The sequence below is a fragment of the Arachis ipaensis genome, chromosome B07, assembly GCF_000816755.2.
Source record: "Arachis ipaensis cultivar K30076 chromosome B07, Araip1.1, whole genome shotgun sequence".
NCBI classification, from domain to species: Eukaryota; Viridiplantae; Streptophyta; class Magnoliopsida; order Fabales; family Fabaceae; genus Arachis; species Arachis ipaensis.
In genome coordinates, this window is record NC_029791.2 from 34,772,810 (window position 1) to 34,791,082 (window position 18,273).

Below are 18,273 nucleotides of genomic sequence, written 5' to 3' on the forward strand. Positions count from 1 at the left end.
ATGAGCTCATAGCTTACTAGGAAAAACATGCATCATAATTATTTGTGCATATTTCTGTGTTGTGTATTTCTCTGAATGTGTGTGCGCTTTTGGTTGATTGCTTTTTTGTTCTTTGTTTGTTGAAGTTGTATCTGTTCTATTGCTTGTTTGCTGTATAATAAAGAATAAAATGAACTTAACTGCGACCTCGACCCCACTAAGGACTCTCCAATTCTTACCCCCTCTTTCCACCCTATAGATGGAGACAAGAGAACCTTTCCATGATCTACCAAAAGTTTCCTCTTATAAGGCCCGATCTCATCCGCATGTATATACTCCACGACTCGCTAGAATGGAGGACCATATTGTTGCTACTGCTTGACGACATCCAGTTTAGTCAGACCTGAAGATCTAGAGTGTCTTCCCCTCACTTTCAAAACCTTAGAGGGGACTAGGCTTATAGAGAGAATTAGGCTAGTCTAGATACTAGTTTAGGGGCTTTTGGGATAGGCTAGGACCTAGGATGTCATATATCTATAAATATTATCTAGCTATGCTAGGAGTGCTCTGTCTGGATCCATACGAGATTGACAATACATGATTGTAGACTTGAGTCTTATATATATTGAGATGGATAACTATATTACTGATATTATATGTTTTACTTGCTAGCCTTCTGACGAACGGATTTTTTGCTGGTAAAGAAAGTTCAAAAGTTCAACATCTAAATATTCAAAATATAATACATAAAATTCTCATAAATTTTTTAATTACTAGAACTTTAAATAATAATTACAAAATTACCTAATTTTTATGTAAAATCTCTGAAAATATAATTTCGATTGAATATAATAAATCGTAAAAAATTTATTATTTAATTTTCAAAATTCCAGGGTCTTACATAGTACACAAACGAATTTATCGCTCCTATATACATGAAGGAGCTCGAGCGATTGGTATAAGTACTACGTTGAGATCGTTTATGTTGTTTCTTATTGATTTTAATAATAAAATTGTGTTGAATATGTTCTATCCTGTAATTGCTTATGTTTGTTTATTTATGTCTGTAGAAAAAAATTATGGAGATTAAATAGCGTGATAAATCGTCTAAAATTTTGTCCGAAAATGATTTTCTTGCCCAAGCTCTCGGAAAAGAGCACCGGGAAGAGTGCGTGGCGTGGATTTCGGACCGACTCCAAGTCAACTTTCGCATCAGTTGTCGTTGAATTAGATAACGTAGAAAACTCTCCTTTGCATGCCTCTTTATCTTTTCTGCTGCTACTTCATCCCCCATTGCCTTCCTTTTCAATTTCTCCGCTGCTACCTCTGCTTGTATTTCAAATAGCATCTTTTGGGTCTCCTCTGTTTGAGTTCCACCCCACAACAGATGCGAACTCGGATGAAAGAGTTGACTTAGAGTCAGTCCGAAATTCATGCCACGCACTTTACCTGAGTGCTCTTATCCAAGAGCATAGGCAATCGACTCATTTTCAGACATTCTAGAGGATTCATCACGCTGCTCAATCGCCATAATTTTTTCCTACAGACATAAATAAGTAATTATGGGCCAGAGGATATTCAACACAATTTTATAAATAAAACCAAGATAAAAGATCTCAATGTAGCACTTACACCAATTGCCCTTACTCCTTCATGTATATAGGAGCCATCAATTCATCTGTGCACTAAGTTCCAAAACTCTCCTTTGCTATCTTTCCTCCTTTGTAGTTTCGAGAGTAACAATGTAGTCTATATAATCACCATATTCCACCCAAATAAAGAAAAGTTGAAAATACAGTTCTAAGTGGATTCAAACGTAAATTAACTCTTCTTTCCTTCACATCGCCATGCTTTTTGAACCGCCAGTGTGAGTGTATAGTTGTTACGATCGATTCACAGCATTTTTCCTGCACTTCTCCTATTATGCCATCAAAAGTAAGAGTGATTACGCACCGAATCTGTCCATATCAATATAGCATAAATAATATTATTTTCACAAATTCTAAATAGCTAACTTGTGTCTCAGGTTTATTGCGATACTCAAGGAACCATCTCCAATGCTCTTTATCAATTTTCGGCGGGCGTTCCTCAATATTTTGTTCACGCGTCTTCGTTGATTTGTAATACTCATGATACAACATATTCCTTGTTTTCTTCCAAGACTTCCTTATACTTTTCATTTGATGCTTCGAATACTATCCTCATCAAAGTGGAACATTTTCACAACGATAAGTTCAAATTATTAATAATAGTTAAATAAAAGAATCAATTCAATTCAACGCTGCTATAAATTTTTTTCTTTACACAATCATTATAAACATTGTCTTTGTCAGGAATCTTTCTTTAAATTTCCTCACAGATAGAAAATTTATTATAGTCCGCACCTAGCAATCTAAGAACGACACTCAATACACTAGTTCCATCTCCAATTGGACGTAGTTGTTGAACTTCAGTATGATCTTTCCACCATTATTAGGCCATTCCAGGGCTTCCCTCACACTTAAACGAGCATTCTTCATTATGGCATCAGAATCTCTAAAGAATATGACCTTATTTATGTGGCCCTTGCGGCCAAGATGCGAGAAAATAAAAATAATAGCGTTTAATCATTTTGAATATATAGAGGTTCAAGATTAGTTACCAATGACATCATTTCGAAATTCTTTATTTTTGCATCCTTTGCACCTTTGAACATTAGAAGCAGCAAAGAGGTTGTCAATGTATTTTTCAAATGAATCTATCTTGTTTGTCTCTGGGTCAAGTCTTCATTGCCTGTGTTCGAGGTTTGTACACCATTGGTCCAGGTCTGTGTATCAGCAAGCCAAGACCTGATACACAGACATGCACTAATGGTGTACAAACCCAGAGTCAGGCGATGAATACACCCTAGAGTCAGGCGATGAAGAGTTGGACCCAAAAACAAATGAGGTAAATTTATTTAAACAACACATTGACAATCTATTTCATGTTTCTGATGCTCAACAACGAAAATGACGCAAGAACACCAAATTTTGGAATGTTGATGTCATCGGTAACAAATTTTAAACCTCTATATATTGAAAATGACTCTGTTATTTTTATTTTTCTCGCATCTTGGTCACAAGGGCCACATATATAAGGCTTTATTCTTTATAGATTCTGATGGCATAATGAAAAAAAGCTCGTTTAAGTGCGAGGGAAGCTGTGGAACGGCCTAATAATGGTAGAAAGATCGTACTCAAGTTCAACAGAGAATTATAACCAATTGGAGATGGAGCTGGTCTATTGAGCGGCATTCTTCAATTGCTAGGTGCTGACTATGATAAATTTTCTGTGTGAGGAAATTTGAAGAAATGTGCCTGACAAAGACAAGATTTATAATGATTGTGTAAAGGTAAAAATTTATAGCGTTGAATTAAATCGATTCTTTTATTTAACTATTACTGACAATTTGAATTTATCGTTGCGAAAATGTTTCACTTTGATGAAGATAGTATTGGGGGAAACAAAAGTACAATTTTGAAAAATACAGGGAGGTCCTGGAAGGAAACAAGGAATAGGTTGTATCATGAGTGTTACAAATCAACGAAGACGCTTGAACAAAATATTGAAGAACACCCGTCGAGAATTGATAAAGAGCATTGGAGATGGTTCCTTGAGTATCGCAATAAACTTGAGACACAAGTAACCTATTTTGAATTTGTTTGAAAATAATACTATTTATGCTAGATTCATATGGATAAATTCGGTGCGTAATCACTCTTACTTTGATGGCATAATAGGAGAAGTACACGAAAAATGCTATGAATCAATCGAAACAACTATACAATCACATTAGTGGTTCGAAAAGCCTGGCGAGGCGAAGGAAAGAAGAGGTAATTTTTGTTTGAATCCACTTTGAAGTGTATTTTCGACTTTCCTTTATTTGAGTGGAATATGGTGATGACATAAACTACATTGTTAAAATCGAAAGAATAAAGGTAGGGGTGTCCGCGGATCGGATCGGATCGGATCCAATATCCGCAGTTTTTAAGGTTGGATCCGATCCAATCCGATCCGCACATTTGCGGATCGGATCGGATCGGATCGGATATCGGATATATCCGCAAAACACAAAAATATTTTTAAAAGCTTATTTTTATTAAAAATTTATCAATAAAATTCATTTTTTCTATTCTTTTAAATATGTTTACTCTTAAAATAATATTAAACATACTTTTTTTAAATAATAAATTAAAATAATACAACATATATAATAATTATTAGTTGAAATAAAACATAAAAAGATTATTTACTTATTTATTTCTTTATTTTTGCGGATATACGGATATGCGGATACTAACACAAAATTCGCAATATGATCCGATTAATGTGCGGATCCGATCCGATCCGATCCGAAAGCCTTGCGGATCGGATCTATATCCGCAATTTTTGGATCGGATTCGGATAAACACCGCGGATATGCGGATCGGATCCGATCCATGAACACCCCTAAATAAAGGAGTTAGCAAAGGAGAGTTATGGAACTTAGTGCACAAACGAATTTATAGTTCCTATGAAGGAGCTCAGGTGATTGGTATAAATACTACGTTTAGATCCTTTATGTTATTTCTTGTTGATTTTAATAATAAAATTGTGTTGAATATGCTCTATCCCATAATTTCTTATGTTTGCTTATTTATGTATATAGAAAAAAATTATGGAGATTAAGCAGCATGATGAATCATCTGAAATTTTGTCTGAAATTATTCGCTTGCCCAAGCTCTCGAAAAAGAGCACCCAGGTAGAGTGCGTTGCGTGGGTTTCGGACCAACTCCAAGTCAACTCTTTCGTCTGAGTTCGCATCTGTCAGGGGATGGAGCTCAAATAGATGATACCTAAAGGATGCTGTTTGAACTACAAGCAGAGGTGACAACCAAGAAATTGAAAAGGAAAGCAATCGAAGATGAAGTAGTAGCAGAAAAGATAAAGAGGCAGGCAATGGAGAGTGTTCTAAGTTATCTAATTCAATAGCAAGGTGGGAGACATTACTGCACGGATGGATTCCTTGGAAGAATAGAACAGGAGATAGGTATTAGGAGTTGATGTTATTTTCTTTGAAGATAGCAGCGGTTATACCAGCGGTTTCTAGAAACCGCCACAATACTTAACCCCCTGCGCTAAAGGACGACGGTTGGAGAACCACTATAGAGCGGTTTTGCGGTATTTTAAAATTGCCGCTAATAGAAAAAAGAAAAATGCTACTAGTATCCGCATCTGTTGTAATGTAAGGGCTTGTTTGGATGTCATTTTTAAAGAAGATCTTTTTTTAAAAGATTTTTACAAAAGTAAAAATGATTTTATGTTTGGATATCTCATGTAAAAAGATCATTTTATTTATCAATTATGTTTGGGTAAAATAGGATAAAAGTATTTTTTTGTTCATTTATTATGTGAAAAATATTTTTTTTTGAGAAAAAAGATCTTTTAAAAAAGATGTAAATTGTAGTTTCTCAAAAAAGATGTTTTTTTTATTTTTCTAGTGTTTTTACTTTTGCTACTAGAAATTTGCCAAACACACTAAAAAATAAAAAAAGATCTTTTTACATTGAAAAAATATCTTTTTTTATCAAGATAATGGCACCCAAACAAGCACTAAGTTGCCCAAACATGAAAAATCGCTGATTGTCCACATCAATGCGGCATACTTCTTGAATGTTTTTTTTCGTTAGCGTCGTATGTTTCAACACCACCCCACAGCTGCTTCAACTCATCTACCAAGGGTTCTAGGTAAACATCTATATCATTTTCACGTATTTTAGGACCAGGAATAATCATAGAGAGAATAAAAAAAGTGGGTTCCATGCAATGCTAGGGAGGTAAGTTGTACGGAAAAAGAATCACATACCAAATTGAGTACTTTGAACTCAGGTTTCCAAAAGGATTAAAGCCATTGCTAGCTAAGGCTAAGCGAACGCTGTGCAGATCACTAGAGAAGTCAATATATCTTCGATCAAATGTCTTCCACACATCACCGTCCCTTGGATGCCTTAAGGAACCGTCTGAGTTAGGACCTTTCTTATGCCACATGTCAACGGATGTCTTATTGGACATGAACATCCGCTGCAATCACAGAACAAGTAAAAAGTAATGAAGAATTTTCGCCGCCTGCGATTTTCCATTCTTCTTAACAACCACGTTGATCCTTACTCTAGAATTCTTCTTAGTCTTTTACTTCCATCTCGATATCCCGCACCTCTTGCATTTAGACAATTCTTGGTTGCTGCCCTAGTATAGCATGCAATCATTCGGACATGCATCTATCTTCTTGTATGCAATACCGGTCTTTCTTATGATCCTTTTGGCATCGTGCAATGAATTCGAAATCTTTGCATGCTCAAAGGCTCCCCAGTAACTCTAGTATCATTTCAAATGCCTTATCGCTCACTCCGCACATGCACTTTATATGGTAGAACCTTATAAAAAAAGATAGCTTCGAGAATTTTAAGCATCTTGGATACAATTCTTGCTCTCCATCTTCAAGCAGGTCCTGAAAATTACGGGCCTCGCAACTAGGTTTGTCGTATAGATACGACAACTCTTCCGCATCCCCTCCAGCATATTCATTGTTTGAGTCTTCTTTATCACCAATCAGTCTTGAAAAGTTGAATGCCTCGTAGATCATGTCGCGTATTGGATGTCTGATGTCTCTACAAGGTTCTGCTTCTTGTCTACCACAAGAGTTCTTTACTACGCGTCTCTCACCGTGATGTAACCAAAAGGTATAATAAGGGAGAAAAGGTTTTATCAGCAGATGATCGTAGGCATACTCTCTAGTTTGGAGAAGCCGAAACCCACACGAAGGACATGAACAATGTATCATCCCATTAGATGAAGCATTAGCAAATGCGAAGTCTAAGAATCTTTTCAAACCGATCCTATATTCTGCACCAGCTTGTGGCCTTGAAATCCAACTCTTATCTATATCTAATTTATTAAAATCATACAAAAAAATGAATATACAATTAATAAAGTCATACAACTAGAAAAACTTAAAAAAATTAGGCTGTATTAAAAGAAATAATTACAGTTTATCACAATTATGTAATGGAAGAGTAATAAAAGATTTAAATTCAATAATTTCTTATAAGTAATCCTATAGAAAGAGCGAGAGAATAACTTAAAAAGGAAACAAAAGCAAAGTTACTTGTATCCCAGATAATATATAGTATACGAATAGTATTAGAAAGATTGCTTACTCATTACAAAATTCTGCACTTTCTAAAAAATTATTGAAAGAAAGAATTCCACCCCACAGCTGCTTCAACTCATCTACCAAGGGTTCTAGGTAAACATCTATATCATTTTCACGTATTTTAGGACCAGGAATAATCATAGAGAGAATAAAAAAAGTGGGTTCCATGCAATGCTAGGGAGGTAAGTTGTACGGAAAAAGAATCACATACCAAATTGAGTACTTTGAACTCAGGTTTCCAAAAGGATTAAAGCCATTGCTAGCTAAGGCTAAGCGAACGCTGTGCAGATCACTAGAGAAGTCAATATATCTTCGATCAAATGTCTTCCACACATCACCGTCCCTTGGATGCCTTAAGGAACCGTCTGAGTTAGGACCTTTCTTATGCCACATGTCAACGGATGTCTTATTGGACATGAACATCCGCTGCAATCACAGAACAAGTAAAAAGTAATGAAGAATTTTCGCCGCCTGCGATTTTCCATTCTTCTTAACAACCACGTTGATCCTTACTCTAGAATTCTTCTTAGTCTTTTACTTCCATCTCGATATCCCGCACCTCTTGCATTTAGACAATTCTTGGTTGCTGCCCTAGTATAGCATGCAATCATTCGGACATGCATCTATCTTCTTGTATGCAATACCGGTCTTTCTTATGATCCTTTTGGCATCGTGCAATGAATTCGAAATCTTTGCATGCTCAAAGGCTCCCCAGTAACTCTAGTATCATTTCAAATGCCTTATCGCTCACTCCGCACATGCACTTTATATGGTAGAACCTTATAAAAAAAGATAGCTTCGAGAATTTTAAGCATCTTGGATACAATTCTTGCTCTCCATCTTCAAGCAGGTCCTGAAAATTACGGGCCTCGCAACTAGGTTTGTCGTATAGATACGACAACTCTTCCGCATCCCCTCCAGCATATTCATTGTTTGAGTCTTCTTTATCACCAATCAGTCTTGAAAAGTTGAATGCCTCGTAGATCATGTCGCGTATTGGATGTCTGATGTCTCTACAAGGTTCTGCTTCTTGTCTACCACAAGAGTTCTTTACTACGCGTCTCTCACCGTGATGTAACCAAAAGGTATAATAAGGGAGAAAAGGTTTTATCAGCAGATGATCGTAGGCATACTCTCTAGTTTGGAGAAGCCGAAACCCACACGAAGGACATGAACAATGTATCATCCCATTAGATGAAGCATTAGCAAATGCGAAGTCTAAGAATCTTTTCAAACCGATCCTATATTCTGCACCAGCTTGTGGCCTTGAAATCCAACTCTTATCTATATCTAATTTATTAAAATCATACAAAAAAATGAATATACAATTAATAAAGTCATACAACTAGAAAAACTTAAAAAAATTAGGCTGTATTAAAAGAAATAATTACAGTTTATCACAATTATGTAATGGAAGAGTAATAAAAGATTTAAATTCAATAATTTCTTATAAGTAATCCTATAGAAAGAGCGAGAGAATAACTTAAAAAGGAAACAAAAGCAAAGTTACTTGTATCCCAGATAATATATAGTATACGAATAGTATTAGAAAGATTGCTTACTCATTACAAAATTCTGCACTTTCTAAAAAATTATTGAAAGAAAGAATTGATAGTGTTGAAGGTAAAAAATGAAAAGAAAAAAAAAAACTTCCTTAAAAAAAAAGAGGAGTAGAAGTTAGATTTAAAAAAAAAATACTTAAAACAAAAATATAAGTAAACAATCATAGTGGATAAAAAGAATAGAATCTTCAAATTGTATTTTCAGCCCTTCTTTAGGTGTTACCTCAAGAAAGAAGAAGAAAATAGAGGCTTCAAATATCCTTTGTTATGTTTACAGAAAAATAGTTTGGGCGTATATAAAGAATTTACCAATTTTTTTCCCTATGGTTTAAAAGTCACTATCATACGAGCTATTTGAGTTGAATACAATTTTGAGGTTCAATGTCATGTCAAACCCTTTTTAAATTTATTTTTCCTAGCTTCTAACATATATTATGGTTTAAACACCCTAACTAACTTGTCTTCTAAATGAAAAAGACTAAAAAGAGAGCAAATATACAACTAAGATCTTATCTAAGCAAATAATATCTACTGTACTTTCTAGTGGTTTATTAACTTAACCCTCAATCTCCAACTAAGCATAGAAATCATTATTTTACATATAAGCATAATAAAGAAAATTCAAGCAAGCAACAGCAATCAGTTAGCATTTAAACACTCAATATCACCAAATTTATATTTTTGTGTATTGTTATTTAAATAAATAAACAAAACCAAAAGCAAACTGACAGACATATCTCATGGAACCAGCATATAATTACAAAACAGTAGTAATAAGGTTTACGTACAAAACAGTAGTAATTAGTGACAGACATTCCCTCACTAATTTTCTTCTTAGATTTTCCCATTTAGGGACGTATAATCTTCTCCCTTTAGTGTAGAGAAGGTCGTTTTCTAACCAAAATCTTTTGGTCTTACCTTCTCTAGCCAACTCCACCAACTTCTTAGCTAATGGATCGTGATGCAACCCTTCCTTGATGATATGCATAATATCTCCTTCAACCATAGAAATGGCCGCTAACTCAGCCTTGCGACTCAGCGCATTTGCTACCACATTAGTCTTGCTTGACTTGTATTCGAATTCAAAATCAAACTCAGCCAAGAAGTCTTGCCACCTAGCTTGTTTGGGGCTTAACTTCTTTTGAGTTTGGAAGTAGCTTGTAGCCACATTGTCTGTCTTGACGATGAAGTGTGAACCAAGCAAGTAGTGACGCCAAGTTCTCAGACAATGCACCACCGCAGTCATCTCCTTCTCTTGGACAGTGTATCGCCTCTCTGTATCATTCAACTTGCAACTCTCAAAGGCAATAGGATGTCCTTCTTGCATCAGAACTCCTCCAATAGCGTAGTCAGAAGCATCAGTGTGGACTTCAAACACCTTTGAGTAGTCGGGTAGTGCTAGTACTGGTCCTTCTGTGATAGCAGCCTTCAACTCATCAAAAGTCTTTTGACATTCCTTTGACCATTCCCAAGAGTGGTTCTTCTTGAGAAGATCAGTTAATGGTGCAGCCTTGGCAGAGTATCCCTTGATAAACCTTCGATAGTAATTAGCCAACCCAAGGAATGACCTCAATTCAGATACCTTGTTCGGAGGTTCCCACTCTTTGATAGCCTTCACTTTTCCTTGATCTGTGCAGAGAGTTCCATCTTTAATGATGTGTCCCAAGAAGTGGACTTCGTCCCTTACAAAGGAACACTTTTCCTTCTTCACATAAAAAGAACACCAAACTTAAAACTTTTAGAAAACTAAAAATAAGTTTTCGAAAATAATAAAAAAATAACAAGAGAACACCAAACTTAAAAGTTTGACACGAGATTTAATCAAAGAAAAATTATTTTTGAAAAAGTTTTAAAAGGAAGATACCCAATTACCAAGAACATAAGCACAACTCTCTAGCCAACTGAGCTATAAATTTAACGTGTTTTAAAAAAAGTATTTAATGTATATAAATTTTTATTTTGAATATTGATAATTTGAAAACGCACAAGAAAAACAAGAAAATACACAGAACAGGAAAAACTAAAAATCAAACAAGAGAAATAGCAAGAACAACTTGAAGTTCAAGAAAGAACAATGAAAACAAATTCGAAAATTTAAAAGAGAATAAAAACATGCAATTGACACCAAACTTAAAATATGAAACTAAACTCAAACAGAAAAACTCAATTATTAGATTATAAAAATTTTCGAAAAATTTAAAAAGAGAAAATAAGGATTAAGAAAAAAAATTTCAACCAAAAGCAATAATAGAAGACGCAATTTTAGTGACTCTAAACTAAAAAGATAAATTCTTCCTAATCTAAGCAACAAAATAAACCGTTAGTTGTCTAAACTCGAACAATCCCCGGCAATGGCGCCAAAAACTTGGTGCACGAATTGTGAATCACACTTTTCACAACTCGTACCACTAACCAGTAAGTGCACTGGGTCGACCAAGTAATACCTTACGTGAGTAAGGGTCGATCCCACAGAGATTGTCGGCTTGAAGCAAGCTATGGTTATTTTGTAATTCTTAGTCAGGAAATCAATGATAAGAGTGATTATAATTATGAAGAGTAAAAAGCATAAATTAAATAATACTTGATATGCAGTAATGGAGAACATATTGAGGTTTTGGAGATGCTCTGTCTTCTGAATCTCCGCTTTCCTACTGTCTTCTTCTTCACGCACGCAAGACTCCTTCCATGGCAAGCTGTATGTTGGTAGATCACCGTTGTCAATGACTACCATCCGTCCTCTCAGTGAAAATGGTCCAAATGCGCTGTCACCGCACGGCTAATCGTCTGTCACTACGCCCAGCACTCGTGAGTTTGAAGCTCATCACAGTCATCCCATCCCAGATCCTACTCGAAATACCACAGACAAGGTTTAGACTTTCCAGATATCAGGAATGACCGCCAATAATTCCAGCCTATACCACGAAGATTCTGATCTCACGGATTCGAATGCTCTGTTGTCAGGAGATGCAATCAAACGCGTGAACCAGGAATCAAAGAGATACACACTCAATCTAAGGTAGAACAGAAGTGGTTGTCAGGCACGCGTTCATGGGTTGAGAATGGTGATGAGTGTCACAGATCATCACATTCATCATGGTTAAGTGCGAGTGAATATCTTAGAACAGAGACAAGCGTGTTTGAATAGAAAACAGAAGTAATTGTATTAATTCATCGAGACACAGCAGAGCTCCTCACCCCCAATCATGGAGTTTAGAGACTCATGCCATAGAGATACAATGTAAAACGTGAAAATGTCATGATGTCCAATATAAATCTCTAAAAGTTGTTTAAATACTAAACTAGTAACCTAGGTTTACAGAAAATGAGTAAACTATGATAGATAGTGCAGAAATACACTTCCGGGGCCCGCTTGGTGTGTGCTGGGGCTGAGACTTGAGCTTTACACGTGCCTAGGCTGTTTCTGGAGTTAAACGCCAGGTTGTAACCTGTTTTGGGCGTTTAACTCCAACTTGTAACCTGTTTCTGGCGTTTAACGCCAGAATAGAGCATGAAACTGGTGTTAAACGCCAGTTTATGTCGTTTGTCTTTGAGCAAAGTACGGACTATTAAATATTGCTGGAAAGTCCTGGATGTCTACTTTCCAACGCAGTTAAGAGCACGCCATTTGGTCTTCTGTAGCTCCAGAAAATCCATTTCGAATGCAGGGAGGTCAGAATCCAATAGCATCTGCAGTCCTTTGTCAGCCTCTGAATCAGATTTTTGCTCAGGTCCCTCAATTTCAGCCAAAAAATACCTGAAATCACAGAAAAACACACAAACTCATAGTAAAGTCTAGAAATGTGAATTTTTCTTAAAAACTAATAAAAATATACTAAAAACTAACTAAATCATACTAAAAATTATCTAAAAACAATGCCAAAAAGCGTATAAATTATCCGCTCATCAAAAGTCTAAAGTGATTTTAGATTTTTTAGGTTGATTCGGTGTCTTGTATCTTGTACTAGTGAGTTACCCTTTTCTTAGTTGGGTTAGCACTAAGAGTGAAGAGTTAGGTATTGGCATAACCAAGTCAAGTTAGGTTAGAACTTGAGTGTTAAAGGATTATGTTAATCCTGTGGAATTGGTGTATGTAATACTTTAACTATAGTAGAAATTTTACCACTGTTGTGGTGGGGACTGGACGTAGGTTGCATTGCACAAGAAAACTGAACCAGGATACATCATGGTGTCAGCTTCTCTCTTCCGTTCTCTGTTCTGTTTTCTGATATTCATGAGACAAAACGAAATTGTCTCATAAATTTTTCGCTGCTGAGTTCAAACAGAATCAGAATTGAAAGTTTGTTTTAAAGGGTTATTTCATTAAAGTAAAAGAAGGTCATAGATTCAACCCCCCTTCTCTAAGCCTTCTACAATCTTCAATTGGTATCAAGAGCCTTGGTCTCAAAAATCAAGCTTCACCACTTGGAGCAAAGGTCCAATGGCGAACAATTAGGGCACAACCACAGTTACATACACTCTAACTGAAGGCCAGTCAAACAATAGTCCTCCCTTCTTCAACGGGAAGAACTATGCCTACTGGAAAGAGAGGATGATGATCTTCATTCAATCCATTAACTACAACATATGGAAGATTGTTGTAAGCGATCCCAAGATTCCAACAAAAATAAGTGCTGATGGTATGGTGACTCCAAAAGAAGAAGCTAAATGGAATGATGACGACAAGAAGAAAATGGAGCTGAATGCTAAAGCCATCAACCTTCTTCATTGTGGATCCTTCTCAAGAGCTTATTGCTGAAAACGAAAGATTAAATGAAATGATTAAAAGGCTGAATGGTGATTTAGCAAAATTTGCTCAAAGTTCTAGTAACTTAGACAAATTACTTGCAAGTTAAAGACCATTGTTTGAAAAATCTAGTTTAGGTTATGTAACCAAGGAAAGTGCAGTTTTTAATGATTCCTCTATGAAATTTGTGGCTTCTTCATCAAAAACCAAATCCAATTCCAACAAACCTAGTCTTGGATATGCTCCCACACATGAGAAGGAATTTGATGAATTTTACACCAGTGAAACTGAGCCATCATAAAAAACTGAACTTACTTCAAATAGGTCAGGTTTGGGATACATTTCGAATAATGAGGTTGCTTTCAAAAATCTACCATTTTACAACAAAATCTCACATTCAAAAAGTCCAAAAGCTTTCAAAAATTCTGGTTGGAATGCTTTTGCAAAGAGGAAAAATAATAACCAAAATCAGTTTGTCAAAAGAAATGCACCTCCTCCAAAAACCAGAAAATTTCAGTCTTTTAATCATTTTCAACATAATAACTCATATCAATTTTAGAAATATGCATAAGAAAATTATTACTTTAACTAAAAAGTTTGGTCACTCATATGCACAATGCTTCATTGAAAAAAGAATTGTAGGAAACCAAATTTACAATGTTATTTGTGATTTCAATGCACTTGGGCAACTAAGATGGATTAACTTCAAAGGATCCAAATTAATTTGGATACCTAAGGTTACTTGAAGTTTTTATTGCATATTTGCCTAGCATCCAAGAACAAAAGGAATATGTGGTACTTGGATAGTGGATACTCAAGGCAAATGACTGGAAGGTCAACTTTTTTCATCAAACTAAACAAGTATGATGGAGGCTTTGTGACCTTTGGAGATGATGGGAAAGGTAAAATAGTTGTTGTTGGAAAAGTAGGTAATAACAACTCTACTTTCATTGATGATATCTTTTTGGTAAATAGCATGAGGCACAATCTTTTGAGTATAAGTCAATTATGTGATAAGCATTGTAATAATGAAAAGACCAACGAAGTACTTTTTATTGCTAAGCATTGTAATAATGTGAATGGACTTACCCTTGATGAACTAAAAGATCAAAATGTAGCTTCTTTTCATTCTAAAGAATCTAAAAAGTGGCTATGGCACAAGAGATTGAGTCATGCAAGTATGTTTCAAATAAACAAACTTGTCAAGAAAGGTTTAGTAAGAGGTCTTCCTTTGATAAGGTTTGACAAAGACATCACTTGTGATGCTTTCCAAATGGGAAAACAAACAAAAAGTTCATTTAAATCAAAGGAAGACATATCTACTAAAAGACCACTTGAGTTGCTACATATTGATTTATTTTCCAACAAGAACTCAAAACTTAGGTGGTAAACGTTATGGTTTAGATATTGTGGATGACTATTCTAGGTTTGGTTGGGTTTTATTTCTTGCACACAAAAATGAAGTCTTTTCGGCCTTTGAAGCTTTTAGCAAGAAAATTCAAAATGAAAAGGATTTAAAGATCTCTTCTATAAGAAGTGATCATGGAACTAAATTTGAAAATCAATTATTTGAATCTTTTGTGAGGAATTTGGAATATCTCACAACTTCTCTTGTCCAAGGACACCACAACAAAATGGTGTTGTGGAAAGAAGAAATAGAAGCATTCAAGAAATGACAAGAGCTATGCTTTGTGAGAGCAATATTCCAAAATTCCTTTGAGCTGAAGCCGTTAACACAGCTTGCCACATTTTGAATAGAACTATCATAAGGAAACTTTTGAAGAAAACCCCTTATGAACTTTGGAAAGGTTATCCTCCAAACTTGGACTACTTGCACATCTTTGGATGCAAATGTTTTGTACTTAATAACAAAGATAATTTGAAAAAATTTGATCCAAAGGCATATGAGTGTTTATTTGTAGGATATTCCACAACTAATAAAGCATATAGAGTTTATCATCAAGATGCTAGGATAATTGAGGAGTTCATACATGTTACATTTTGTTATACTAACTTGGTTCAAAGTATTTTAGAAGAATGTGATGCAGGAAATCAGGTTCAAAAGGAAGATGAAACAACACAGAATCATAAAAATGAAAATTATGGACAAACTAAACCAGAAACTGCAACTGCTGAAAATCCAACAAGAGACAATTTCGTTTTGTCTCATAAATCTGAAGGAAATCCTGAAACCAACGGTTCCATGAATCCCTTGGTGATTGAATCTGCCTCCAAGTCCACCAGACCTCGTGAATGGAGATTCTTGAAGAATTATCCTGAGAAATTTGTCTCTGGGGACGTCTCTTATGGGGTTAAAACTCGGTCTTCAACTAGAAAGGCAAGTGAAGAAACAAACATTGCTCTTCTCTCTCAAATGGAGCCTCAAAATGTCAAGGAAGCTCTTGATGACCCCTTCTTGTGTAAAGACTATGGAGGATGAGCTTCATGAGTTTGAAAAGAACCATGTTTGGACATTGGTTCCTAGGCCGAATAGAAAGAAAGTGACTGGCACTAAGTGGATATTTCGGAACAAGCTAGGAGAAGATGGTAGCATTGTAAGAAACAAAGCAAGGCTAGTGGCACAAGGATATGACCAAGAAGAAGGAATAGAGTTTGATGAATTCTTTGCCCCTATTGCCCGAATGGAAGCCATAAGACTTCTCTTAGCTTATGCTGCTTTTTGTGGTTTTAAATTATATCAAATGGATGTGAAATATGCACTCTTAAATGGTGTGATAGATAGAGAAGTGTATGTGGAGCAGCCACCAGGTTTTGAAAATAAAGAATTTTCCAACCATGTTTTCAAATTATCAAAAGCTCTCTATGGTTTGAGACAAGCTCCTAAAGTTTGGTATGAGAGACATAGCTCATTTCTTTTGAAAAATGGTTTTCAAAGAGGCACCACAGACACTACTCTATTTATCAAGAATTCTAATGATTCTTTCATTCTAGTCCAAATATATGTTGATGACATTATTTTTGGGTCAGCCAATGAATCCCTTTGTACTGAATTTGAAAAACTCATAACAAGTGAATTTGACATGAGTATGATGGGTGAACTTAATTTTTTCCTTAGGCTACAAATTAAACAAACTGAAAATGGTATTTTTATTCATCAAGAGAAGTATGCCAAGAAACTAGTTAAGAAATTTGGTATGGAAAATGCCAAACCCATGGGAACTCCCATGCATCCTAATTCAAAATTAGACAAGGAGAAACTGAGAGAGATGTAGATGAGACTAGGTATAGAGGAATGATTGGCTCACTTATGTACTTAACTTCCTCTAGATCTGATATTGTGCAAAGTGTTGGAATGTGTTCAAGATTCCAATGAAAACCAAAAGAGTCTCATCTTTCTGCAGTTAAGAGGATCATTAGATATGTTCATGGCACATCCAATGTTGGTCTTTGGTATCCTAAGATTGATGATTTTTCTGCAGTTGGTTATTGTGATGCAGATTTTGCCAGTGATAGTATTGATAGAAGGAGCACATCAGGCTTATGTTGTTTCCTTGGAAAGTCCTTGAATGTTTAGTCAAGTAAGAAGCAGTCAACAGTGGCTTTATCCACTGCAGAGGCTGAGTATATAGCTGCTTCCTCTTGTTGTTCTCAACTTATGTGGTTAAAAACACAGCTTGCTGATTACAAATTAAATGCTGAAAATACTTATTGTGTGATAATATGAGTGCCATCAATATTTCTAAAAATCAAGTTTTGTACTCTAGGACTAAACATATTGAAGTGAGATTTCACTCAATAAGAGAACATGTTCAAAAGGGGGATATTAGCATTCAATTTGTTAAATCAAAGGAGCAATTAGCTGATATTTTCACTAAACCACTAGCTGAGGACAGATTTTGCATGCTTAGGACTAATCTAGGAATTTTAAGCTTTGATTCATTGTTTGAAAGTTGCTGATGCGTTTGTTGGAGTTTTTGTCTCATAAACAGATATGAGACAATTCTGGGCAAATGAAGAACCCTCTCTCCAATTAGCATTCTCTAGCCTTGTTGCACGTGCAGAATCATCTGGACCAACCTCAAAAATCTGAACATGGGTGGTCCAATATGTTTCCTTAAACCAAACCACCTCTAGGCCCAATATGAATGCTACATGATTTTTTTTGTTTTTTGGCTTGTTTGTTTTTGTTTATTTCTTTTTGTCTTTTAAGTCAAAAAGTTTCAAATTTTAAAAATTAATTTTTATTTTAATTTTTTAATAAAATCAAATCTTTCTCTTTGTGACGTCAAGTCCTTTCAAGTCAAATCAGAGGTGATGCAGTTGCATGATTTAAAAAAATTTCTTTTGGGTACGGTTACCAATACTTCTTCTTCTCCTTCCATAACTCCTCAAACTCTTTGGTTTCTCCCACTACCTTTATTGCTTCTCTTTGGTCAAAACCAGAAACTAACCAAATGAGGAAGAAAACTGCTTCAGAAAAGCCCCCTCGTGAAAATATTTTCAAGCTTCCTGCAAAACAAAAACCTTCTACCCACTCTCAAGACCGAACCTTCACTCCCTCTCCTTCTCCTCCTACCTCACCTCCTCAGTCGGATCCAATGGCTCGCACTAAGAACCCCTCAAGGTTTCCACCTTCAGCCAAGCAGACGCCACCACCAAAGGAACCTCCGTCTAAACTTGGTTTGTCAAAGCCAAGCTCTTCAAAAGGGAAACGCCCAGCTGCTACCGAACCTACCTCTGAGCCCACTCAACCTAAGACAAGGTCTGTGCCCTTGCATTCTCAGAGAGGTAAACCTCGATTCCCTATTAAATCT

General features: G+C 35.7%; 1 protein-coding gene across 1 annotated transcript; it reads right to left on the reverse strand.

Annotated features, from left to right (window-relative positions):
* Positions 7,893 to 17,841, reverse strand: LOC107607110. The gene is made up of 3 exons (XM_016309093.1): positions 17,818 to 17,841; positions 9,673 to 10,459; positions 7,893 to 8,482 (listed from the first exon to the last, which is right to left on the reverse strand). Exons 1-3 carry the CDS (start codon positions 17,839 to 17,841, stop codon positions 7,893 to 7,895), a joined length of 1,401 nt encoding a protein of 466 aa, XP_016164579.1.

Excerpts from the sequence above, each read along its gene's own strand:
- LOC107607110 (XM_016309093.1), bottom strand. The coding sequence starts at position 17,841 with ATGGAAGGAGAAGAAGAAGTATTG. Across the intron at positions 10,460-17,817 it reads AAGGAGAAGAAGAAGTATTG|AAGGAAAAGTGTTCCTTTGT; the intron begins GTAACCGTACCC and ends TTTTATGTGAAG. Across the intron at positions 8,483-9,672 it reads GGTGGAGTTGGCTAGAGAAG|ATATAGATAAGAGTTGGATT; the intron begins GTAAGACCAAAA and ends TTAATAAATTAG.